The sequence below is a fragment of the Limanda limanda genome, chromosome 3, assembly GCF_963576545.1.
Source record: "Limanda limanda chromosome 3, fLimLim1.1, whole genome shotgun sequence".
Classification (NCBI taxonomy): Eukaryota; Metazoa; Chordata; class Actinopteri; order Pleuronectiformes; family Pleuronectidae; genus Limanda; species Limanda limanda.
In genome coordinates this window covers 5662630-5689207 of record NC_083638.1, presented here as the reverse complement: position 1 = coordinate 5689207, position 26578 = coordinate 5662630, and the positions used below count along the sequence as shown (strand labels likewise).

At 43.5% G+C, this 26578-nt stretch overlaps 1 protein-coding gene across 1 annotated transcript in view; it reads right to left on the bottom strand.

The window, feature by feature from the left end:
* neo1a (neogenin 1a) overlaps positions 1–26578 on the bottom strand; it is a 195157-nt gene that overhangs the window by 122321 nt on the left and 46258 nt on the right. Inside the window, exon 2 of the mRNA XM_061068175.1 lies at positions 2578–2901. Coding sequence (XP_060924158.1) covers positions 2578–2901 — 324 coding nt within the window. The remainder of the gene's footprint in view (positions 1–2577; positions 2902–26578) is intronic.

The window sequence follows — 26578 nt, the reverse complement described above, 5'->3', positions numbered from 1 at the left end:
AGAATCCATGAGAGCACTGTGGAGCAGAAAGCGCACACACAGTAAATGCATTCTGCGACTCCTCCGGCTGCAAAATTGAATTTCAGGGCACAACTCGACTCCAAACACCAAATAATCCCACATCACTTGCTGTTCCCAAAACTGAACAAGGTCACATTGTAGGACCAGTAATTTAAAAAGAAGGAGGGGAGAAAGAAAAAGGATGCAGACCTGTTTACAAGCATTTATCCAGGAGGGCAACACATTCAGGCTCTGGGAAAGGATGTATAGAGGAGACGGAACAAATGGCTGAAAGAGTCAAGGACAAACACCACGAGGACAAATCTGGTAAACGGCTGGACTGTGTGTGGTCAGCGTACAAAGCCGAGGAAGTAGCTGAAGTCTGTTGAACCTCAATATGCTGAGAATCATCATCGTGCTTCTTCCTGCATTCAGTGTCAGACCTTTATCTGACAGCACATTGGGTCAATTGTACAGATTGATACATACAACTAAAGAGGACGTTTGCTCCTCTGGACCATGTCTAGAAAAGCCCAAGGTTGCAGTACATGTGTAGAAGAACTTTTGTTACTGTTGAGCTTCCGTCAAGCTAACAAACACTTGCTCTTCCTCCCAGCCAATCACAAACCAGAGTATAGGAGGTGAAGTGTGTCTCTTGGTGACAAGACACTTCCATAGACTCCCTAAAAAGACTTCAGAAGAAGGAAGAGGGCGGAACCCATATTAGGAATGATTTGGATTTGTTTTTTTTAATTGAGGGAAGGTGGAGACACCTTGTCCATCTTGATTTGCATAATGGAAAGTACTGACGACTTCTTTCCATCTGAAATAACTCAGGTTTATCCAAGAAGTCGTTAATTTGTCACTAAAGTCACTAAAAGGCACCGATGATATAAACTGATTCACAGATTTATTTTGAAAGAGCCAAAGCCAATGGGGGAATCTTGCATAACTTCAGTCTGTCATGTAGGACTCAGCTAAACATTAGTCAATTGTACAGATTCAATACGTACAACTAAAGGGGACGTTTGCTTCTCTGGACCAGGTCTAGAAAAGCCCAAGGTTGCAGTACATGTGTAGAAGAAGCTTTGTTACTGTTGAGCTACTGTTGAACACTTGCTCTTCCTCCCAGCCAATCACAAACCAGAGTATAGGAGGTGAAGTGTGTCTCTTGGTCACTACCATAGACTGTTTAACAAAGCAGAAGAGGGGACACATCCCTAAAAAGACTTCAGAAGAGGGTGGCACCCATATGTGGAATGATTTGGCTTAATTTGTGTTCATTGAGAGAAGGTGAAGACACATTGTCCATCTTGATTTACATAATAAGCTGTACTGACGACTTCTTTCCATCTAAAATAGCTTAGTTTTGTCCAAGTCTCTCACGCAGTACTCAGCTAAACATTAGTGTTACTTGATCATAAACTCAACAACTCTCTCACACATTTGGGGATGTGGCTCTGAAGTGCGGCCAAAAACAATCACTGAAATCGGGAAGGCAACAAAAAAAAACAACAACTCCAGATCTTATGTGGGTGTGATTTTGCAGCACTGCCATGGAGAAGAGAACACCTCAGAGAAATGGAAATCAAAGAAGGAGATAATTTATACGGCACGAATGTACCTTCACAGATCAATGTAAGGAAAAGAAAAAGCGAAAAAGCCTGACAGAACGATGTGTGAGTTGTTCTTTGATGATGTTTGTCTAATCGACGCGGCACTCGTGCATTTTCAAATACCACTTTTTATTTTCCATTCATAAGCGTGACCTTCTTTTACACGCATCCACGCGGGTGGATTCAATTACGGTGGCTCAATGGGCCCCGATAAAGGTTGAGAGCTGAGAGGAGCTAATAGAGAGTTTGGTGAGGTCACTATCACACAGGTTTTGTTTTCACGTATCAGCCAAACACACTGTACACATTCACATGCATGGTCCTTGAGAGACGACTCATTAGCTATCAGGTAGGTGCACGAAGCATTCGCTGGTGTACGTGCAGGATTCATTTAAACTTAACTCCCAAACAAGTTGCCACGCATTTATAATAGGTTTTCACTCCCCAGAGCTAATACCAATTCTCTTAAACGAACTGTGGGATACAGAGCCGTGAAGTCATGGAACCTACTACCAACAGAAACTATAAACGTGACACCTAAATGTATGTTCAAAAAGCAAATAATGAAACACTTGGGTACAGCATACTTGTGACACTAGATGGTGTTGTACTGTACATAAATGTGTAGTATTCTCTTACATGGTTTGCAGTTTTCCGCTTCTATGGAATTGGATATATCAGTGTTTTATATCTTGACAGAGGTAAAATTGCATAACCACTAAGTTATACAAAATTGTAGGATCATTATTTTAATAGAATTTAACTTTTGATATTTGTAATTTAACGTATGTTTCAAATGTTTGATATCTGTATGTATGTTTTAAATGTGGACCCCACTAAAAGTAGCTCTGTCTTAGGGTATAGCTAATGGGGATCCTTCTAAATAAACAAATAAACAAATAAGAATATGGTAAAAAAAAACAAACAATGGAATTGAGGTGATGAATCCAGCAGAACGTACCTGCTACCATGAGGCGCGCCGTGCGGCTGGAGATGGATCCCAGGTTGTCGATGGTGGCGACGCACTGGTAGGTTCCCTCGTCGGGCTTGTTGTGCTTGGAGTGGACCACGTGGTTGAAGAACAGGACGCCGTCCGGGAGGATGTGCCGCCTCTCGTCCGACACCAGGCTCATGAAGGTGCCGTCTTTCTTCCACTCGATGCGTGTGGGCGTGGCCGCGTCGCTGTGGGCGGAGCAGTTGAGCATGGCCGAGTTGCCCCGGATGGCCAGCGTGTCCTGGGGCTCCACCGTGAACCAGAAGGGGGAGAAGGGCTGCGCTGCTGAACCTGGGAGACAACAGAGGAGGAGAGAGGGCGGAGGTGAGACACTTGGACCCGAGCAGCCGGGAGGAATACATCAAACAGAAATCGTGTTAATGTCAAACAACTCGTTTATTCCATGTTCACAGCAGCTGAGGCCAATGTTGATATCATTCATCTACTGGAAATACCAGCGTGTGTCTGTGGAATTCAACTCTTGAGTGTGTGTCTGATGCTGGAATGTTAAGAGCTTAATCATGATATGATGTGATTAGGGTTGCAAAGGGGCGGAAACTTTCCATGGGAAGTATAGCTCGGGAATTTGGGGAATTTTGAAAAAAAAAAAAAAAAAATACGCAAATTAAACGCTGAGCAATAAAAACATCATTCAAAACTCCATTTTAAAGATGTATGGAATGAAGCACATGATGCACGTTGAGTTTCAACCCTCCACTTTGCATTCTTCCATCACATGCACAGATAACTCCCAGCATCCTTCACTCTACAGAGGGCTATTGAGGCCTGCTGTAGAGTGCAGGACTAGTCAGGTAAGTTTCCATGATATTACTGGGGAAAATATATTAGCATGCTGATTGAGGATTGTTCATCTGTTCATCTAGCTTGTTTCTATTCATTTATCCATAAATTGCAAAATATGTTTACAGACGATTCCAATTGTTTGGCTAACTATTTATATCTCTGGCATTGCATTAGTGTTTTTTTACAAACTTTTTTCTCATCTTATTCTACAGAACAATGCCACGTGCACTATCTCATGTGTGGAGACATTTCACCCCATCCAATGTAGAAGGAAAGGCTGTGTACATTAGCAAATACTGTGCAAAGACCTATGTTAAGAATGACACAACGATGCAGAAGCATATAGTCAAGTGCCCAAAGTTTCCTCAGGGCTCAAATCAGCCTATGACAAAACAAAATGTTTATATTTATGTCTGTATATGACAAGGTAAATACAGTTAGTATAAATTATCCACAATATTTCAAGTTTATTCCCGTAAATTCCAGTATATTCCCGTTTAATCCCGTTAATTCCCGTTAGTTCCCGTTAATTCCCATGGAAAGTTTCCAACTTTGAATATATCCCGGAATTTTGCAACCCTAGATGTGATGCATCACACCGAGGCAAGTGTGTGTAGCTGCTCAAACCCAAGAATGCAAAAATGTGGTATTTGCATTTATTCTACAGTGGAGGATTCAGGAATGCTGCCCATCACACTTTCACTCCCAGGAAAACAGAGTTATGTCTATTCCGCTACAACACGTGGGACCGTGAAGTCACATCTCCTGAAATGTCATGAACTTCAGTGGCACATTCAAAAGCTCTCTCACAAAACGTGCCGCTGGCTGCAGTGAAAGAACACTACAGGACACCGAGTGCCCCAAACACTCTGAATACACTGAAACGTCCCCGAAGCAAAACCTCCTTTTTTCGTTCATTCCATCATTCCTCCGCCGATCCCTGCGTCTCTGAGAGGCTTTTCATTATGGAAACCACAAACCCTGCTGGAATTAGACAAGAGGAACCGACATATTTAACCCAGTCTAGCTTCCCTGGCAAGTTCATATCACGTCTTGCTTTATTATAAGTAGCGAGAGAGCGAGCGGCGATGGAGTGAACGCCGTGGAACGCGGTTGCCATTTCCTTTTCCGCGAGCATAAACGGCAGCGGTGCGTTGACAGGGATAGTGCCACCGCCAGAGTAAGTGCAATTGCTTCGTATTTGTCCTCATCCATTATTCAAGCGCTCGCACCCTAAGAGTCGCACTGTGGTATTGTTTAGATAAATAACACCAATTATCAGTTCTGCAGGGAAAGGGAGAGCTGGAAAAAAATAATTAAGGGGGTGTGAAGGTATTTTAATAATGCAGCGAACGGAGTGAAATAAGAGGCTGAATGTTAAATGCAGTTTAAAATATGCCTGCTCTCTTCCAAGAAAATGGCACGTCTCCAGGGGAGGGCGAGAGCAGAAAGAGAGAGAAAGAGAGGAAACAAGACAGAAAGGGGAGAGAGGAAGACGCTATGTCAATGGTTCAGCTATTTAACTACCGGGAGGTAATTTCTCCACCTCACGGCTCCAAGTCCCAAGTGTGAGATCCAAAGAGAGAAGCTATGTAAAGCACGGCCCATAATTCTGGCAACATGGCGGCTTGTCCTCTGTGGACCAAGTTCCCCCGAAAGGAAAAAACTATTACAGGAGAAACGCTGCAGAAAGTGACTGGATTTAATGCATATTTTCCACTTTCACAGCAGGGAAGGAATGTAAGACGATACAAGTTGTGCAATTGTCTCCAGACTTATTCCCTGATGGAGAAGACTAGAATAGAAAAAGAAGGATAAGTGCCCCCATTCAGTCTCAATGGTCAGAGCTGGGGTTTGGCCTCATATCTCTTTTTATCTTTCATCAGCAGGGAAAAGACCAAATCCATTACGAGCAAACTCATGGAATTAAAAGGAAAGAGGATTTTATTTTATTAAAGAAGCTCAGTCCGATAACTTCTGTATTCTGAGCTTCCCCTTCTGCAGAAAAAGGAAAGTTTATTTAAAAGTTGTGTATTTTTTAGATGTTAATGGTTCCTGTCAATCATGGTTCTTGGAGAGACAGAACATCTGACTCTGCAGGTTAGTCCTCTGACATAAATGAAAAAATAAACATCGGAACAGGCCGAGAGAGAAGTGCACGTCTCTCAATGTAGGCAAATAAAATGTTCATGATACAAACTTTATTAGATCTGCTGACGCACAAGTGCTCAAACACGTAATATCTTATTTTAAACATCCCTTCAGGCAGAAGTGGACGTGAGACTCAAGTGAATAAACAGCAATAAGCAATAAAACATAACATCCGAACCCAGCACAACACGTTTTATAACTCTGACTGAGCAGAGTGAGTAGCCAGCAGCAGTAAGTGGGTGGTTTTAAATATGACTGAGGTAAGCAGCTGATTTCAGGAAATCCATAAACTCAGCCCGGCGTGCAAACTGGGGCCTAATCTGACAAAACCAGCCAATGTGTTTTACTGATGGTGCACATGACAGATGGAGAGAGAGACCAGAGTGGAGTAGCAGCGGGGGGGGAGGATTCGTCACTCCTGCAGACCAGTGGCACCATGGCATGCTTCATCATCTTTGCTTTACGCTGGTGAAACAGTGGGTGTGTGTGGACTGGGCGGCGCTTCCAGGTCCAAGTCTGAACCACGTTTCCAGTTTTTAAAAAAAGAACATCTTGCAGTTGTCGGAGCAGTAGGGGGGGGGGGGCTTAGCTTCAACGCTACTGTATGACAAAATGGCGAACCATCTGCTTTCAGTCGCACGTATAACGTCCACTGTGAGGAGAGCAGGGTTAACGGATGCAGAATGGGGTTAGGGGACGGTTTGTTCTAAACTCAACTTGTTTTCTTTTTCACAACATTCCCTCATTATGCAGACAGGTGAACACACACAGCAACAGACATGACAGCAAAACAATGATACAACTTCTTCAGGTCAAAGTCCAAACTCCAGGAAGGAAAGGATAAGGTAAAGTAGAACAATACGGTATGTGCAAGTGTGATCCCTGCTGGATTCACTGTGTGCAGACAAAAGCTGTGTTGATGCAAAGCAACATCAGCAAACCCAAATGTCCACATTGCTTAATTTTTGTATTGTCATTTTTGTTGCATTTAGAGGAACCAGCAGTGAAAAAAGCTTCAAAATATATATTGATGTAAACCTTCTCGCAAGGTCTAGGAATGTGCAAGAAGAATTCGGTCAAATAAAAAATATTTGTATTTCTTTGAAACTGGCTCATATAGCTATGAGGTAATATGGTATAATGACAGAAAGACCTAAACATCTTAATCATTAGCTCAATATCGGAAAAAACTACTAAGACAAATAAAGGCCTATGATCTTTCAACAAGGTAAGAAGGAGATGAAGTTGTGTCTCACAAAGTCAGTGTCTGCAGTTCATATTGAAACAATGAACAGACCAACTGTTTGTCAGGAAAGGGTGTGAGAAAGATAATGAGCAAAGGCAAAGCAGGAGCAAGATAAGATAAAAAATCTCAGCAGGAAACAAGGATCTTTATCGACTGCATGTGAAGGAGACATTTAAAAGGTGACATATTCTGCTGATAATTGAGTTACTGTTATTACTTGAAAAAGTTTCCATTCAGAAAACACATCACTTTCCTCAAACTCCTCAAAAGCTCCTCTTTTCAGCCTCGGCCTTCAGTCACTGGGTTTTCACTTCTGTCTCAAATGTTTCCAGAGAACTAACTTCAGAACGAGCTGTGTCTTCAAGATGGATTCTAACAGTGCACATGTTCTCATACATCATCAGAGGACACGGAAAATACCTGGAGCAGGATGTCATGAACAGAAGAAGATGAGATTGACTCTTCAACAATTCTGACTTTTGCAAAGAAACGTTTTTTAGTCAAATTACACGAAGCACCACAGAACAAAATTAATTGATCTTGCAATCTCAATGGTGAACACACAGATCCCCATGCCCGGAATTCATTAGTGCTGAAACACTGCAGGCTTTTAACAACACCGCTGCAGAGTTAAAGTAGGAAGGAGGTGTCAGAAACCACATTACAGTAATCCATTCAGGTCCCGCAGTGTGGAGGGGTCCCGTTTGTCTTTGAGAAATAGGAACCTCCACACCGGGCAGCGAGAGCAAGCGGAGAGCAAGGGGCTAGAAAATGAGGTTGTCTGCTTGATAAGTCTGGGCTGTTACTTTGGTCCCAAATCCACTTTGCTCAGCAGTCATAAAAGCTTTGGGAGCCCAGTTGAAGGTGGAGCCCTGATCTGCTGCCGTGCTCGCTCGCCCTCCCAGTTGCTCCCTCACTCCCAGACGAGAGAGGGAACAGAGACACGGAGCTAGTGCTGGGTTTCTCCACCTTGATCCACTGCTAAAAGCTAGTTTCATACGTTCCAGGGCTTACTGTCAAGGTGAGGTGTGTGAAAATTCAGCTAATTTGTTCGCAGGCCGTAGGGCCACAACGCCGAGATCACTTTGCTCGGGGGTTTTGGGAAACCGTGAAAAGCAGATGTATCAATCGGGGCCAAGTCCAGAGCAGCCGGGAAATTCACTTTGCTGACAAGGATCATTGCCGGCTTCAGAACCAGCAAAATCTACAGGCTGCGACTCCTGCAGCAGAAATACTCCCAGAGAACAGAGATCCAGGTATTCCATTTGTTAGGAGTAACTGTCGTTAGGGCAACTTCGCGTGTTTACCCTGAATCAAACAAAGACGGAATAATGCTGCTCCAGTGAGTGGGTTAGGTAGCATGTCACTAGGGACGGGAATCGGCAGGGACCTCCCGATACGATACTATCACGATACTTAGGTGGCGATACGATAATGTATTTTTTTTTTAAATACTGGACCATGGAAAAGAGTTGAATCATAACTTCAAATACAACACAGTCAAATTCACTTTACAAGTTTTATTTTAAATATTAACATTAACTTAATGACTGCCGGGCAGCCAATAGAGAAAAGAAATAAAAATGTGCCCTATTATTGTATAGCCCCTGTCAACTGCACACAAACTGACAGATTAAGAAATGTATGCCACTTAGGCTACTTTTAAACAATAAATAAAAGATAAATTAAATAGAATGAATAAAAGTTTACTTAGAATATAAACTTTGAAATCAACAAAAAGAAGCTATTGTTGTTTGCATGTAGGCGATGCAAAGCTAGTGCTTGGGTATGTTTAGATTCTTGTGCAAAAACAAGAGCTGGTCAATCTGCTCCCCCCCATATAAACCAATAAATAAGTTTAAATCGCTTTTGGAGGCAGCATGGCGATTTAAATATCGTCATTCACAAGAATCCAGGCCATAAGACTTTTAAACTCCTCTGTACTGCAATAACTCCACCAAACCAGCACCCTGGAATATTTGCATATTTGCACCACCACCATAATAAGCCTATTTGAATATTTGCACTACTGCACAAACTGAACATTCATCTGTAAATATATATATTTAGATGTATATATTTTATTTTCCATTTTAAATTTTTGATATTCTATTTCATTGTTATTCTATTTTATTCTTTTTTATTCTATTTTATACTATTTCTATTTTTATTTTATTTTTTTGGGTTGAAATTACTGAGCATTGCTTAAAGAGAGTGTGTGACCCAAGCATTTCAATGACAGTGAATACTTCATGTTATCTCTGTTCATTTGACAATAAAAAAATCTTGAATCTTGAATCTTGAATCGTGATTCGTAACTGAATCGATTTTTCCCCCCGTCCCTACATGTCTGAGTTTCATACAACATGTAACACAACAGTGTTGTCTGTCCTGCCAGGCCACATCTCCTCCATCTGGCTCTGGGAGAATAGAACCCTCAACATTCCTGCCTACAGCCGAGCTGTGTAAAAGCTGCTAATGTTAGGTGCAACACCCCAGAACAGGCAGTAAAGAAGAGTGAGTGGGAGCCTGCTCTCCACACAAAGACCCCCTGTTCTCTCCTATTCTCCCCTTGCCTCAGCAGGAAGCCTCCTCCCTCCCTGACCCACCATCTGAAGGCAGCCATATTGACTACCCTCTTTATTGAGCTGCTCTTGAGACAGAGCAGACCTCTCTCTCAAAGCCAATCACTTTCCAGCAACAGAGGCCCTTCTGTGGCTTGGACATCCTGAAAAGTAAACACACTCGATAGGCATTCACAGCCGCCGCTCCATGGTAATCACACGCTGAAAAGAGTGATATAGAAATCAATTATTGCTGTTGCGCCGATAGGAATATGACTTCCACACTCTGCCATGTATCCGTGTCACTGGATCCCGGAGCTTTGTGGCCTTTATGTGGAAACAATAAGCCGAGAGTACAAAATCATTAAGAGCACATGGAGGGTAAATTGAAACCTTTCACGCAGGTAAAAATAGAGACGGGGGGGGGGGACGGCTGCTTGTAATGAAGCTCGGGACTTAATTCACCGAGCTGCCGCTTCGCCGTTACCTCCATCCCTCTGCTGTTTGTCCTTCCACAGGGTTGTTTTAATGACACTAATGGAAACGGTTGTTTCTGCTTCCCTCCCACACGTCCCCCCCCCCCCCCCTCTTCATCTTTATACCTCAATTCCCTCCTCCTCCTCCTCTGCAGACTCCCTCATCCACCTCCCATCTCTGCAAACTCCCTCCTAAAACCCATCTGTCACTAAAGAAACACCTCAGGGAAATAACGATTATCTAGAGACCGAATGTGGAGGGACTCGTAGTCTGGTGGGCTGCGGCTGACTTGCTTTATTTGAGGCATGTATCTGGGGAAAAAGAGGGAAAATTGTCCCCTTTTTTAATCAAAGGACAAGTACAAATGTCCCTTGAAGGATTCGATTATGGAGTGCTTGCAAGTTAAAGGCGAGTAGCTCACTTCCCTTTCATTTTCCTAAAATTGACATTTGGACACTTGACTCGAAATCAATCAAAGCCGTGAAGATTTGAGCGAAGACAACAATTGCATTACCATACCTGAGCAAAGAGAGGAGAAGGGGCCGGTTTCATTAAGAGAGATGAATGTTTTCAAGTCTTAAAAAGACGTTTATCTCTTAAGACGCATTTTTAGAGGGTTCGGACACCTGAGAAAAGAAAAGGACCTGGCTGGAGGACAAACACCAAAGGTAAAGTGAAGGCAAAACACCACAAGGACAAACTGAAGTAGAGGAGCAGATGAGTGACACAGGAATTCATAGCTTTATCGCTCCTTTTCCAATCTAGCATAGAAATTTGTCAGAGCTGGTGTCGGCCACTCAAAGTATTCTTATAGGAGCATTCCTACAAAAAATTGTCCCCTTTTTTAATCAAAGGACAAGTACAAATGTCCCTTGAAGGATTCGATTATGGAGTGCTCGCAAGTTAAAGGCGAGTAGCTCACTTCCCTTTCATTTTCCTAAAATTGACATTTGGACACTTGACTCGAAATCAATCAAAGCAGTGAAGATTTGAGCGGAGACAACCATTGCATTACCATACCAGAGCAGAGAGAGGAGAAGGGGCCGGTTTCATTAAGATAGATGAATGTATTGAAGTCTTAAAAAGACGTTTATCTCTTAAGACGCATTCTTAGAGGGTTCGGACACCTGAGAAAAGAAAAGACCTGGCTGGAGGACAAACACCGAAGGGAAAGTAAAGGGCAAAACCCCACAAGGACAAACTGTAAAGGAGGGGCTGAGTGACACAGGAAGTCATAGCTTTTTCGCTCCTTTTCCAATCTACAGAAATGTGTCGGAGTTGGTCAAAGTATTCTTACAAGAGCTAAATCCAGGAACAATGCTGGGCATGCCTGGTAGGGGGGGGTGGCTGTTATAAGGGAGACCACAACCCACCAGCGTCTGGTATTCTCAGTGTTCGCCGCCGCAGCAGCAGCTGATGAGAAGAAAAGCTGAGGCCAAGCCATAAAGAGGATAGACAAAATGATTGGGGCGCCTAGCGCACACTGGCTGTCCTGCACTGGCACCCGCTCAACTGGCAGATTAAAAAGAGGAAAGGATCCAATTTTTTTTCAGCTCGCAGTTCCTCTGTCATCCTGTCTGCCATTGTTAAAACTCTGGAGGGCCGGAGAAAACATGACAGGGTCACAGGCAGAGCCGGGTCACTACGGCAACAACCTCAGCCTCGGACAGACCGAACACTGTCAGAAAACGTCACTCTAATAAAGCATATCGGTCTCTTTTTAATCAGATGAAGACATGGATCCAACCCAAATGATTGGCTGGTTTATAGGATTAGCAAAGCTTTGAGTGCAAGTGTCCGGCAAAGTATCAAATCTGAAAAGACCCGTCGAATGTGCAGAATCTGACAGAGCGATTCTTATTCTCATTCCGTGTTCGCGTGCGCCCGTATTTTGGAATGGTCACAAGCAATATAAGAGTAATTAGTGAGCAGCACCTAATCCTTCTTTCCCAATAACCACACGCACTGACCCACATTTCCTGTTCGGCAGCGTGAGGCTCAAAGATGCCACTCACTGTTACCGTTGTCTTAGCCAGACGTCTGCGTTGCTCAGACAAAATATGCAATACACAAATCTGTGACCTTTTGTCAACGTGTCATGGATTTCATTGACGACACAATGATCAAATAAATTGGTAGCTTTAAGCATTGTAAAGTGTTGCATGAATCACCAGACCAAATAAGACAAAAGCTCCAACATCACTGGCCTTTGCCTCCAAAGAAAACCCCACAGTGCCCTTTAAATTCTTGCCAAATTATGTTTTGTGTATTTTAATTGGTCAAAAGCCACCAAACCATGCCGGGGGGGGGGGGGGGGGGGGCGATTCCAATTACAGCGACTCGTCTTGTTTTTCTTGCTGTGGCTTCGTCAGTCAAACTCGTAGATTCCTTTCCCTGCGTCTCTGGTTGCAGTTTTAAAGAGCACGCCGAATGGTGAGCAGACAAACGGCTCCTCTGCAGAGTCTGGGGAAATGGCCCCCCCGATGCTAAGTGATTCATGCTCTGCACTCATTAGTGTAGCATTCATTTTTCATCAATGTTTATTACAATTACGCTTGTTTCTGAAATATGCATACTTGTGTTCCTACGCCTGTGCATGTGAAGAGGGTGTTATCAAACCGCATTCTTAATAACGACATTAGTGAGTTTAAAACTTCTCTTAATTAAACTTGATCCCACTGACAGTAATTGGGCTAAACTAGGGTTCTGTCCCTGCTTAAACATATCATTAAAACTGCAGTGATGGAAGACAAACATGCTTTTGTCTATGGAAAAAGTATCATCTATCCAAACATGGAGGAGAAACTGAATAAACGATCATGTTTCCAAATTTTAAATCCACTTAGAAAAGTGAGAAACATAAACACGTAAAAGTGCTTAATTAGTAGATAAACAAAGTGAGGCCCACCCGTATGTTAAAATAAATAGACGCACCAAGAAATGGAAAAATAACACTTGATTTAGGACAGAACTCCAACAGAGTGTTTGAAAGGAAGACAGAGATCCAGCAGGGATTGAGTAGACAAAGGGGGGGGGTGCTCTCTCACCTCCCCTGGTTGGGATAATTAGCCAGCACTGATTGAGGCTCAAATTCCCCTTCTTATCATTCTCCCCATGGGCAGGCGCTGAAGGATTGGCCCTCTGAGACGACAGAGGCGCAGACGGGCACACTGGGAACACTGGGAGCGCTGGTTTAGAGACGGGCGGGGGTGCAGTGCGAGAGGACGTCAGAAACAAACGTCTCCCGGTGCATAATTGGGAGGCGAAGCAGCGAGGAACAGCTTGTTTCCTCGGTAAACCGGTCACCCGCAGAGCAGTCAGACTAAAGGTCAACAGCATCACTTAATGTCAGGATCGGGAAAATTGGGCTAACCTTTTCTGGATTGCTGGAGAATGTCTGCCAAAGAAATAAAATATGGCGCTAGATGCCCGCAGCTGCTGGTTTTGGGTAAAAAAATGCACTTTAAGATGAATTCTCAAGCGAAGGCGCTGAGACAAATTGCACACTTATAATACTGCCAAGGAAAAAAGAAAAAACACACTGTGCTACTCAAGCACCTTGAACTTTTGGGCTGAAGTCACTAAAGAGGATGAAGAATGGAAACACACGTGTCTCCTTTCGATCTGCTAGAAGTTACAACACTTCACAGATCCAGCAGAACGTGGGAGACATTTCAAAATAAGGCCCGGTGAGAGAGAGAGAGAGAGAGCTGCTTTGGGTGGTGGAGGCAAAGACAGATTTAGTATCCGAAAGATATCCATATCACACGGCAATAAAACCGAACCCGTATCGCTAACGTATGGAACAAATGCCCAGATCCGCTCTAGATCGTGTGATTTAGAAGTTTTTAGATTCGCCGCGTAAGGACGAGTTATCTGCCGCGGTCGTAAAATCAGCGAGCGGTTGGCGAACATGGGCCGGGAAGTGAAGTCCGGAAGATTGAGTCGAATTCCTCCTTTCTCCTCCAACAACAAAAATAGGAGATAGTCATCTGAGACAGGAAAGACCATTTATCTTGCCATCCAGCAGCTCCACCCCCCCCAGTTCCAACTCACCCTGATACCCAAAGAAAATCATGTGGCTGTAATGAGATATCCTATAGATTTTTTAATGAAACACAATATTGCATTCCCTTTTTTTTTTGCTATCACACTCAGTCACACAAACACATACACACAGAAAAGGAGGGGTGGTGGGGGGGATCAATATAACCCAGTATGCCTTGCAAAGTCAAACACCCGGCAATTTATCAGCATCGGATTTCAAAGTCTGGCTCTTTGGCTGTTTTGTCCTTGACTGCTGTCATTTTGTCATTGTGCAGTTTTTTCTTAACGGTTGTGTACAGAACAACTTCCCACACAGATTGGTAAAGTGTCGCCAATCTTCCTCTGATAAGCTCGATGCCAATTACCAGCCCCGGACACGAAAAACATTTCAAAACTATCTCAATCTCTGCCCTTGTTAAGATAAGCATCAGCATGCAAATTACAACAAGGATGCCGAGTCACAGTTTCCCGCTTTTTAGATTCCCAGTGAACATTTACTGGACTATTACGCTGGACAATTACTGTCATATAAACATAAAGGATATGATTATTTCCTCGGGAGAAAGCCCCACAGTCTCGACACTGCCTCCGGTTTGCATCCTCTCCCTCACAAATGACTCCATAACAGTTTCTCTCTGTGCATTCTGGACAATAATCCCAACAAACGGCCTTTAATCTCGGACGCCACGGCTACTAAGGAAAACGCACACGTATATACGCAGCGTATATTCCTTTCAGAGTGAGTTGTTTGTGGCTTCAAAGTGTCCGGCGAGGAGGAGGAGCTGATAACAGAGCAGCCAGTCGCTGCGTGTTCACAGCGATTTGGAGGAAACCATTTAACACCGGCGCACGGGAGAGATCAAAGCCTTCAATCCAACACGGAGAGGAGAGAGAGACTCAATTACTGTTGTAGTTGGAACTGGATGTTACCCTCTTCCCAAAAAAGAAAAAGACAACTTACAGTAACCTCGCACAAAGCATCCAGGGCAATACTCCCAAAAGCAGGAGCTCAGGAGGGAATAGAATCTGAAGTCAGCGCAGTAAGTTAAAGAGGTTCCAGGGGTTAGGAGCCTGCACCCGGGGCAGAGTTGGATAAAGAAATGAAGAGGCTGTGTGAGGCATAAAGGGAGAACTGTCAGATGTTACTACTGTAGTGCACCAGACTGTCAAGCTCCCTTTGAAGACAAGAAAACATCTCTTTATCCTGGATTGAAGAACTCTATCTGAGCAGCGCTTCTCTGTCAGTCCACAGATATTTAAGTTACATCCATAACTTTATGTTTTCAACCCGTTTCGATATGTTGAACAATCTCTGTCCACACAAGCTTCTGTTTTGTAATGTTTCTACGTCCAAAATGTCATATTGTGTTACACACAGTGTGTACATAATGCAAATATCACTTGATCATTTGCATGCCAGTGTGAACAGGAACTGTTTCCTCTGCAGGTGGTTGCTTAGTTACACAAAATACTACTGACAAAGACAAAAATGGCATTTTGCTTCTTATGCACCTGTGGTCGAGTCGTGACTGATAAGAACCGATCTGATTGTGTCATCGACCCCAAACATCTCTGTTCTGGACGTCCACGCTAACAGTGAATCCAAATTTATCCCTTTCAGATGCTCGGAAAATACAAAGTAGTGTGAACGCCACGGCGATTTTAATCTAAATAATAGTTGTACGGTGTTAAAGAGTATTTTCTAATGGATGAAGGGCAGAGAAAAGGTGATTTAACCTGCTCTCTATCCACACACACTCACACAGAGCTGGGCAGATCCTGTGCCAATATTTGAAATGTGTTTGGAAATGAGCTAAAGGCTCTTTTTAGCCCGATGGTGCTGAGGTAACCGGTGTGTAGAAGTCAGGTTAAGCTGACAGAGTCTGAGTCAAGGGCAGAGTGATTTGCACGAAGCCGTTTGTGCTGATCTGTGGATCCTTCTTCTTGTCTCATTCTTTTAAGACCCTCTCTTGTTATATTCTGCTACCCTCATAAAAATCGTCCAGTTGGCAGTTCTCCTGTTCAACCATTAGGCTTCTTTGTTTGCACCTTTGTTCCTCTGCAGCCAGCTCTTCTCTCTCTCTCTCTCTCCGCGCTCCACCACCGACTGGGAGACCTGTGCCAGTCTCTCAGGGTGTAACTACAACAAAAGCAGCTCGGAGAGAACAATGTGGCACGGTGCTATGAAAGAGAGAGGAAGTATATCATAAATATGACCCATTACAAACACATCCAAACAAAACCAGCCTTCTTGGTCACGGACTCTGGGTTTGACATTAATACATTCATGTGACCCGTGTTGATATTCACATAAGGACCCATTCTTTCCTTCCCGCTGCCCAGCAGAGACTGAACCCTCATTATGGAGCCGGCTTATCTCTGCTCTCAGCTCGGCGCCCGGGCTGCTGCAGATGCTTATGTGGATCATATTGCAGGTGAGGAGGAGGCGCAGTGATGTGGCAACAAGGCCGAGTAATGGCTTTTTTTTTTTTTTTTATTATTATTGTGCAGTCAAGGCAGGAGAAAGGAGGGAAAACCCAGCAGGACGGAGGTGAACGTCACTCAGCGTGCCGGTGTGAGCGTGTCAAAGAAAGGAGGGAAAGGATAATCAACACATTTATTTTCATGGCAGGAAAAGAAGCCTCGTGTCGCCGCAGCAACAAAAGGAAGGAGAGACAGAATCCCAGGCAGCATTATTCACCGTCTAATCAGTTTTGTAACAATATCACCAGATACAATAGAAGCTGCGTTTTCATTCTTTATGCAATTACAGACAAAATGCTTTTGAACGGCGGAGCTAGATGGATTTGTGGGGACGTATTTCAGGCAGGAAACACATCCTAATATGGATATAAATATTTTGGGAGGAAATTGCAACAAGATGTTTGAGTTTGACCATAAACTTGAATATTTATGAGTAAAAAGAAAACAGAATATATGGAACATGAACAAATGTGCACACTTTCTGCATTGTTTATTCTTTAAATTCAAAGTTTTCTTATCTGTGCATATCGGCTAACATTCAGCTATAGACAAAATGTTTTTGAACGGCGGAGCTAGATGGATTTGTTGGGACGTATATCAGGCAGGAAATCATAATATGGATGTTTATATTTTGGGGGACAATGCTAAGATTTTAGAGTTTGACCATAAACTTGAATATTTATGAGTAAAAAGAAAACAGAATATATGGAACAAGAACAAATGTGCACACTTTCTGCATTGTTTATTCTGTAAATTCAAAGTTTTCTTATCTGTGCATATCGGCTAACATTCAGCTATAGACAAAATGCTTTTGAACGGCGGAGCTAGATGGATTTGTGGGGACGTATTTCAGGCAGGAAACACATCCTAATATGGATATAAATATTTTGGGAGGAAATTGCAACAAGATGTTTGAGTTTGACCATAAACTTGAATATTTATGAGTAAAAAGAAAACAGAATATATGGAACATGAACAAATGTGCACACTTTCTGCATCGTTTATTCTGTATATTCAAAGTTTTCTTACCTGTGCATATCGGCTAACATTCAGCTATAGACAAAATGTTTTTGAACGGCGGAGCTAGATGGATTTGTTGGGACGTATATCAGGCAGGAAATCATAATATGGATGTTTATATTTTGGGGGACAATGCTAAGATTTTAGAGTTTGACCATAAACTTGAATATTTATGAGTAAAAAGAAAACAGAATATATGGAACAAGAACAAATGTGCACACTTTCTGCATTGTTTATTCTGTAAATTCAAAGTTTTCTTATCTGTGCATATCGGCTAACATTCAGCTATAGACAAAATGCTTTTGAACGGCGGAGCTAGATGGATTTGTGGGGACGTATTTCAGGCAGGAAACACATCCTAATATGGATATAAATATTTTGGGAGGAAATTGCAACAAGATGTTTGAGTTTGACCATAAACTTGAATATTTATGACTAAAAAGAAAACAGAATATATGGAACATGAACAAATGTGAACACTTTCTGCTTTGTTTATTCTGTAAATTCAAAGTTTTCTTATCTGTGCATATCGGCTAACATTCAGTTATAGACAAAATGCTTTTGAACGGCGGAGCTAGATGGATTTGTTGGGACGTATATCAGGCAGGAACAAAATCCTAATATGGATGTTTATATTTTGGGAGGAAATTGCAACAAGATGTTTGAGTTTGACCATAAACTTGAATATTTATGAGTAAAAAGAAAACAGAATATATGGAACAAGAACAAATGTGCACACTTTCTGCATTGTTTATTCTGTAAATTCAAAGTTTTCGTATCTGTGCATATCGGCTAACATTCAGCTATAGACAAAATGCTTTTGAACGGCGGAGCTAGATGGATTTGTTGGGACGTATATCAGGCAGGAAATCATAATATCGATGTATATACTTGGGGGAAATAATGGCGAAAATGGAGGATTTTAGAGTTTGACAAAAAACGTATTTATATTTATGAATAAAAAGAAAACAGAATATATGGAACACGAACAAATGTGCACACTTTCTGCTTTGATTCTTCTGTAAATTCAAAGTTTTCTTAACTTTGCATATCTGATACGCAGGCGAAAGGCTTGTATTCTATCAAACAACCTATAAATCAGTTGGTTGAAGACATTAAAAAAGGTAAAAGCAATATTTGAGTTGAGCTGAAAAAGTCCCCTAGTAGTAAATATTGATTGATATGATTATTTAAGACGTAGACACTTGTTAAGCCATGTAAAGCTGCAGGCATTTACACTGTAAAATAAAACTTTGTCCCTGCGTGGGCTGACTTGAGGACGTCGGAATGCAAATAACAGAAAGACATTAATTGTTTCTATGGCTTTGGCTCATTTGTGTGAAGCGAGTAAAGCACATTATCCGAATCACTTTTGGCAGCTGACAGCCCCGGTTCAATCTGTGCGATTCCTGCCGCATCTCCCAGTCACCGAGTTAAGAAAGATGAATCCCATTTCCTGCACGCTGACAAATTGCATCTTTGGCGCCATTGTGTGATGTGATCGCTTGCATGTGTGCCGGTGTGCGTGTGCATCAAACCAGCCACAAAAGCAAGAGATTCAGCCCCTCAAAGGGAGAGACACCACCCCTCCTCCTCCTCCCTCCTCCACCTCTCCCATCCATCTGTCCCCCTCACAATAAAAACACAGGAAGCAGAGAGCGGGAGCACTTGACACAGACTTCTCCTGTGGCAGATTGGATCAGAGCGCAGCTGAAATTCCCTCTTATCTGTCGGCCAAGGTGTGTAAACAGTCGGCCGCCGAGCGTGACCGGCTTGTGCGCCGGTGTTTACAGTGTGTCATCGACCCATCAGCGGGTGGAATCCTCTTCCAGGGCCAATCTGGTTCGAGTCATCCACCCTCACCACCACCACCACCCTCACCACCACCACCACCACCACCAGCAGCAGCTCAGTCCCCTGCTTCAGAAACCGTTTTACCGATAACACTTGGGCGAAGTTTCATCACTATTGACCCGAATGAGGCGGTGGAATCTGCTTTCAGGCCGACACATTATCAATCTCATCAGTGAGGCCTCCATCAAAGGGGCATAAAATAAAAAAGAAGATAAGAGGCTTATGTGTTTAATATAGGGCTGGGCAAGTTAACTCGTTTTAATCGAGTTAACTCAAGTGATGAGTTAACTCGATTGTTTATCCGCCAATTCTTTTCTTTTTTCCTGTTCTGCAGCAGTCAGCAACAGACTTTCACAAAATAAAAGCCTGACTTTCACAATAAAACAATAAATAATCAAACCTGATTTAATGCGAGATAAAATAATTAATCGAGTTAACTCATCACTTGAGTTAACTCGATTGAAACGAGTTAACTTGCCCAGCCCTAGTTTAATATGCTACATGTATATCTTACGTGGTATAGCGGTCATAAATTATTCACCCGAGAGGTATCGGACAGTCTTGACTTCTCTGTCAGGTCGACGCCTCCTCGACAGGTGACTCACGGATATAAATCTGAACGCTGACATCTGTTGTGGAAACTTCGGCGAGAACAGACTTTGAAGTCATGCTGGATTGTGTTTGTGTTCGGCTCCAGGTATTGACCCACACGGCGCTCCCACTATAACAAATCATTGAGAGACAATTTCTTTGACCCACAATCCTGATGTGTAACCAGGTATGTTTCTGTAAGTGTGTGTCTGTGTGTGTGTGTGTCTGCATATCCACGCCTCTGCCAAACCAAGCTGCTCAGTAAATAAGCGGCTGAGTGGCAGCGACTGATGAGCAGTAATGATTTGTGTGCAGTGCAGTCTTTCCCCTTGAGGGTTTCATGGACACCTCCCACACACACACACACCCAAGACACACACACACACACACACCCAGACACACACACCTAACACCACACCAAGGTAGGAGCTGCAGCCAGAGGGACACTCTGGCCCTGAACCCATCTAATCCCCGACATAAGAATAAGGCCCCTGTGAATGTGTGTGTATTTTTTAATGGAGCATGCAGCATCACCCCCATGAATGTATAAATACACAAGTAGCCGCTGTTCCTGGTCGTCAGTGTGTGTGTGTGTGTGTGTGTCTGTGTGTGTGTGTGCATATGAGGAAGTCTACGCGCGGCTGACAGAGGTTAAATTGAGAACACATCTGCTGGGACATGTTTGTTTTCGCCGATGCAGATTAGCCATTAGCAACGACGACTGGCACAAATAAAACTGTAAACCAGCCTTAAAGATATTCACCCCACTCCAGAGATAAGTTTAATTTAGGCTAAAGTTCATCCGCCGCCGCTAACGGAGGCGTGCGGCCGACACGGCGCCGGCAAACAGAGCGAGTCAATTTACACCCGGGCCGCCGTCACTTCCAGCCTAATCTTCCCTGATCAAACAATTTGCCGTCTCCGCAGGCCGGGGAGAAGCCGCGCTACAGTACGTGAGACTTTAAGCTCTAGGAAAACAAAAATACTATTAGTCACCACAAATAGTTTTCATATTTAATAGCCTCTCTCTTCACCGGAGTGCTTCTCACTGGGTTCCCTTGTCCGCTCCATCACGTCTGAGTGTTTGGTTAAATTATTAATGTTGCCCTTCCAGGCGGCCGGGTGGCCAGGAGGCCCGGTGCTGGTGTGTTGGTACGCAGAGGCCACTTCAGCCCCTTGTTTACATGCTTGCGGGGATTGTGATTGAGCGTTCACCTGCTAATCGCCCGCAGTGATGTCAGTCGTGTGCTCGACAAGGTTGCCGTGGATTTACTAGTGTTCCCCGAGCATTTAATATACATACGTTTCCTGCATATAAACACAATACAGGCGTAAATCCACACTGACACGAGTGGATTGGTGGAAATTCATGGCCGCGATTAAACCCGAGCGACAAACATAGTTCAATATAACATCTGTGACAGTTTGTGTGTTTAGGTGGAAGCACACACAGCTTGTCCGACGCTCCATCCTCTCTGTGTGAGTCCTTACTCCGTCCAACACGCATCACATCACATGTGTAGCGACAGTGGAGTGAACGGCCTGGGATTAGCTTTTGCTTTTCGATTTGGAAATGGCTCAGAACTCAGAAATAGCTCAGAACAAGGAGCATAGATATCTTCACAGGCAGGTAACGGTTCTGGGTTAGATAGACAAGAGAAGACACAAAAAGAAGAAGGCAAACGTGGAGGAAACAAAGTGACGCTGAGGAGAAGTCACCAGACGCGCCCCAGTGCACCTTTCTATTCCACCCATCCATTATCCATTATTACACCCATGTAACAGTCTGGCTATTCAGGTTGTATTTGTCAGGCCAAGAGTGTTTCTTGGTTATCTTGTAGATCTCTGTTGTTTGGTTGAGTTGTTTTCATGTTTGCACTCTGTTTCTGTTTCCTGTTTTATTTTGTAGTGTGTTCCTTGTGTGTTGTTTCTGTCTTCACTTCCTGTCTGTGATTTGTCTGCCCTGCCCTCATGTGTTTCACCTGTGTTCAATTGCCTTCCCTGTGTATTTAAGCCTCTGTCTTCCCCTTTGTCCTCTGTCGGATTGTCTGTGTTTCCTGCAGTGTTTAGTTTAAGAACTTCTTATTATATTATTAAATTACCCTTTTATTTTATAATCTCTGCATTTGGGTCCATCTCCTTCATCCAAACCGTAACAACCCATCATTAATGGATCGTTAATGGTTCTCTTCATCCATCGATACCGAGCTCTCATGGGCCGAGACTCATATTACTCGTTTTCAATTACTCGTAATTTTCCACTGACAACAATTTCCTTCCTTTGTTTTAAATGTGAATGTTCCTCCAACTTCTTAACATTATTATTGAAGAAAGGTGTGAATATCTATTCAGCTTTTTGAACACACCATGGATTTATAAAAAAAAAAAGACACTTGTATCCATCAATGTGTTTTTTGTCCTGCTGTCAATTTCACATCAAAACATTTTGTCGTGTTTTGAATCCATTGGTTTGTGTAGCCAGTCACCACGATAAAATAAACAGGAGTCTTGTTTTACTCTTCATAATGTGAGTGCTTTACCTCCCACAGGGTTCACAGATACCGTGCAGCAAAATTTAAATGATTCAGGAAAGAGGTTTTTCTAACAATCTGCTCGCTTTTCCACTTTTCATGAAGGCAGATGCTTCACACATTCCACTGCAGAGCTATACATACATACTGTGTGTCAACACAACTGCACGTGTGTATGTGCGTAACAACTGTTGATAGTTGCACAACACCTCCGGGCGTTTATAAGACACTTGACGGCACTAAAACCAGGTGAGTGTAAGTGTTTGTGCATCGTTGTCATGCTCAGAGACACGTGAACACACAAAGAAGAGACGACCGGGCAGAGGACAGGCTATAGACTCATGTGCCATTTTTTCCATTCGCAATTTATTCACGACGTTTGATTGGGTAGTCAGGACACGCCCCCTGCCCCCAGCCCTCGCCGGCCTGGTCTCCATGCAGCACACAAAGAAAGGAGAGAATGTCATGGCAGTGGAATAAAGGGGATTTTAATGGCTTCGTTTGACTCCTGACAGAACTCTGGTCTGACTCCAGCTCCGCCTCTGATGGGTGGTAGGGGTCCGGGGGGCACCTTTTGTTCGAGCGCTTAGGCTCCAGCACTTAAGAGAAGAGTGAAACTATGAGAGTCATTTGGCAACGCAGTGTGTGTGTGTGTGTGTGTGTGAGTACATGTGTGGATGTGTGTAAGTGTTGTAAGATGGGGAGGGTGGCGGCACGGGGACTACTTTAATCCACATCCATTTGGTTTCCTGTCATGAGCAGCGACAGCACAAAGGGGGAATGGCAGACCCTCTCCGACGGGGGATTATGCTAATGGGAACCTGAGCAAAACGGTGCAAACGGTGTAACCCTGCACGAAAAAACTCTATTACACCAACGTGCAGAGAAAATAATGAAAACCTGCGAGAAAGAAACAACACAAAACGACAAAACAGTGACAAACATCACCTGGAGGCACGGAGCGCTTCACTCTCGTTCCACCGCCTCGGAGCACGCCACGCTTCCTGTCGTACCAACCTGTTAGTACACGCCTCTGGAACTGCGATAATTAGCTCTGACGCCCTAATCTATTTTAGGGAGTCGCCAAAGAGCTGGCTGGCAACTGTGCGCCATCGCCGGCTTAATACAGTACATGAAAGGCCTGAATGAATGATGAATCCCATCCATTAGCGTGGAGCTTCTGGAGTGTTACAAGACGCCCGGGCTCGGCTTTCTCCCCTTTTCTCTCTCGCTCTGCGTTCGGAGGGGAGGGGAGGGAGGGGAGGAGGAGGAGCGGCCTTCGTGTTGAAAGGAATTGATGATAATTGGTCTTGGCTCTTTTGATGTGCAGACAACGCCATAATCCGTCCTAATCATATTAAGGGGACCCTGCTTGGCCAGCGAGGGCCATCCAAGCTATAGCCAAGATATAGGTAATACTCCTCTGGCTCCGGTCGGAACGAGTTGGAAGAAGCAACAAGCTGTCCGTCTAATTGGCTGGGATTCATATAATCGCCTTCTTGGCCACTTATACCGACTACATTAGCCACAGGTGTGTGATGTTCGTGTCTGACATCACCTCGGAGTTGAGTTTCTGTCATTTTATCTTCGGATTCGAGCAAGAAAGAAAAAAGCCAATTAAAGAAAAAGGACATCAATCCCAGAAGGTGATGAAATGAGTTCTCAGACGTGTCCAGCTTGTCCTGTCAGCAGGGGGACAAAGGCCCGAGACAGGAGGACGAGGCGGGGGGGGGTGACCATGTGTCCACACCCTGCCGATGTGGCATTTCCTGCCCACACCCTGGAGCTCGGCACCGGGCACACCAGAGGACGTGTTGTGGGCATATGGCAGCAGCAGCATTCTGAAGATTTCCCCATTGATTCTCACAGCGGCAAATCTTTCAAATTAGCCGTCCTTCCATCTTTCAAAGAGAATATTTTCGCAATTATGTTCCGTGAGCTCAGACGGGGGGGGGAGAGACATCTCACCGGCTTGATACAAGTCATTATTAGACATGTAATTTAATCATTTGGACACCTGGAAGGGACTTGGACTTGGAAACGCTGCTTCATCAGCGGTTTGGAAACTGACAACGTGTCAACAAGGAAATGCGCCTATTTCAAAATAAAGTTGTAAATTATGTAAAAAAGTGTGTATAGAGGCTGAGTGCGTGTTTTCTGAGGAACACTAGAGGCTGAGGTACAGTGGTGTTAATTCCCCAGCAGCGCTAGCACGTCACTAACAGTGAAGCATTCAGATCATGGCTACACACAGACACACACACTGAGGCACTGGTAGACAAACCACATTCAGTACATACGCTTTTCCATCCATACACTGTCAGAACAGCCATCAGGAGGAGCAAGGGATCGAACCACCGACCTTTTGGACGAACCTCTACCTTCTACCTCCTCAGCCACAATAACGTTATCGTGTATTTGCTGCACATCTCTATTCAGCTGTGTTGTGTGTGTGTTAGTACGCATCATGTGTGTTTTATTAATTTGCTTGTTGTCTCTGTGTATCTGCATGTGGGTTTTGTTGAGCTCGGGTTTTGTGCATTCAGCTCGTGTTGCCTCTGTCACACAGATGCTCTCACTCCCTCTCACTCTCACTCTGATCTCCTGCAGGATAACATGTTAGCAGCAGCGTGCTATTACTGTTCAAGGGCCTGGTGTGTGTGTGTGTGATGGAGCACCTGGCTTCACACTCCAATCAACATCACAACAGATGTGCTAAAAATAGCCCTTTATCTAAAGTCTTTGTTTTTTTTAAAGTGCAATCGTATTACCTGGAAATATTCCTTGTGGATTTAAAAAAGAAACAGTGATTCTCTACAACAATTTAACAGCAAAACAGTGAGAGCAATAATAATGGGTGATAAATGTCCAATAATTGTTGATCGCCTATTTATGAAACACAAATACAACAAAATGTCTAGAACTTTTATCGAGAAATCAAAGAATAATAAATATATATGCACACCTTTTCTGAGTCATATTTGCAAATATAAACGAAGATACTGATGTGTCTGTGAGAGCGGATTTATACATCGGTCGAATTATACTTCTAATCACAGTTTTGTTTATCTACAGTATATATGAGATCGAGATGAGAATATAAACGTGTTCTCAGTTTTTCTGCATCTCTATTTGGAATCGCCTAATTTATGAAACACAAATAGAACAAAATGTCTAGAACTTTAAATCGAGAAATCAAAGAATAATAAATATATATGCACACCTTTTCTGAGTCATATTTGCAAATATAAACGTAGATACTGATACTGATGTGTCTGTGAAAGGCTAATCTTGGTTGTTATTACCGGTGGATTTATAAATCGGTGGAATTATACTTCTAATCACAGTTTTATTTATTTACAGTATATATAACGTCAATAACAATATAAACGTGTTCTCAGTTTTTCTGCATCTCTATTTGGAATCTTTTTGCATTTCATCCACTGACCTGACGATAACCAGACTCCTCTCTCATGTTTCCAGGTTGTTAACCGATGAGAGCCCCCTTTATTTTTTTGTTAATGCATTTATTAGATTACATTCATAATGCCATCTAGTAATTGTTATATAATTATATTAATTAACAGATTTAAATTAATTTGCAGGCTGGATTTTTAATTAGAGCAAAGAATTAGCTGTTAATTGGCATGGGCATTGTCGGCCTCTTTTAAATCAACTACTGCCGCCGCTCTGTTGTGATCCCCAACGTAATCGTCCAATCACGCGGGCTCCTGTCTGCAAGCCAGTGTAAATGAGCGGCTGTGTGTGTATGTATGTGTAGCTCGGAGGGGGCGGATCGGGTGGGGAGGGGGGGGAGTGGTGCTCCGGCATTGTTGTAGGAATCAAATATTGTTGCCATGGCGACCCTCTCTGGCAGCGGCAGCCTCTTTGCTGTAACCAGAGAGTAAAGACCCCCAGGGACCCCCTCGCCTCCCTCCTCTCTCTCGCCCCTCTCGCCCCCGGTATGTTTGTGGAGGGGTCACAGGGAACCGACTGAGGGCGTCTGGCACCGGCGTCCTCTCGAACGCACGAGTGACAAATAGAACCTCCCGTGCCTTCTCTAAATCCTCGTCGTTTCATTTCTCATCTACTGGCTTTCAAACGTCAGCGTCCGACACAATGAGCCAAAACCAGAGCTGGAGCCTGTTGATAGACATTTGGAGAGAGAGAGAGAATGAGAGAGAGAGAGAGAGAGAGAG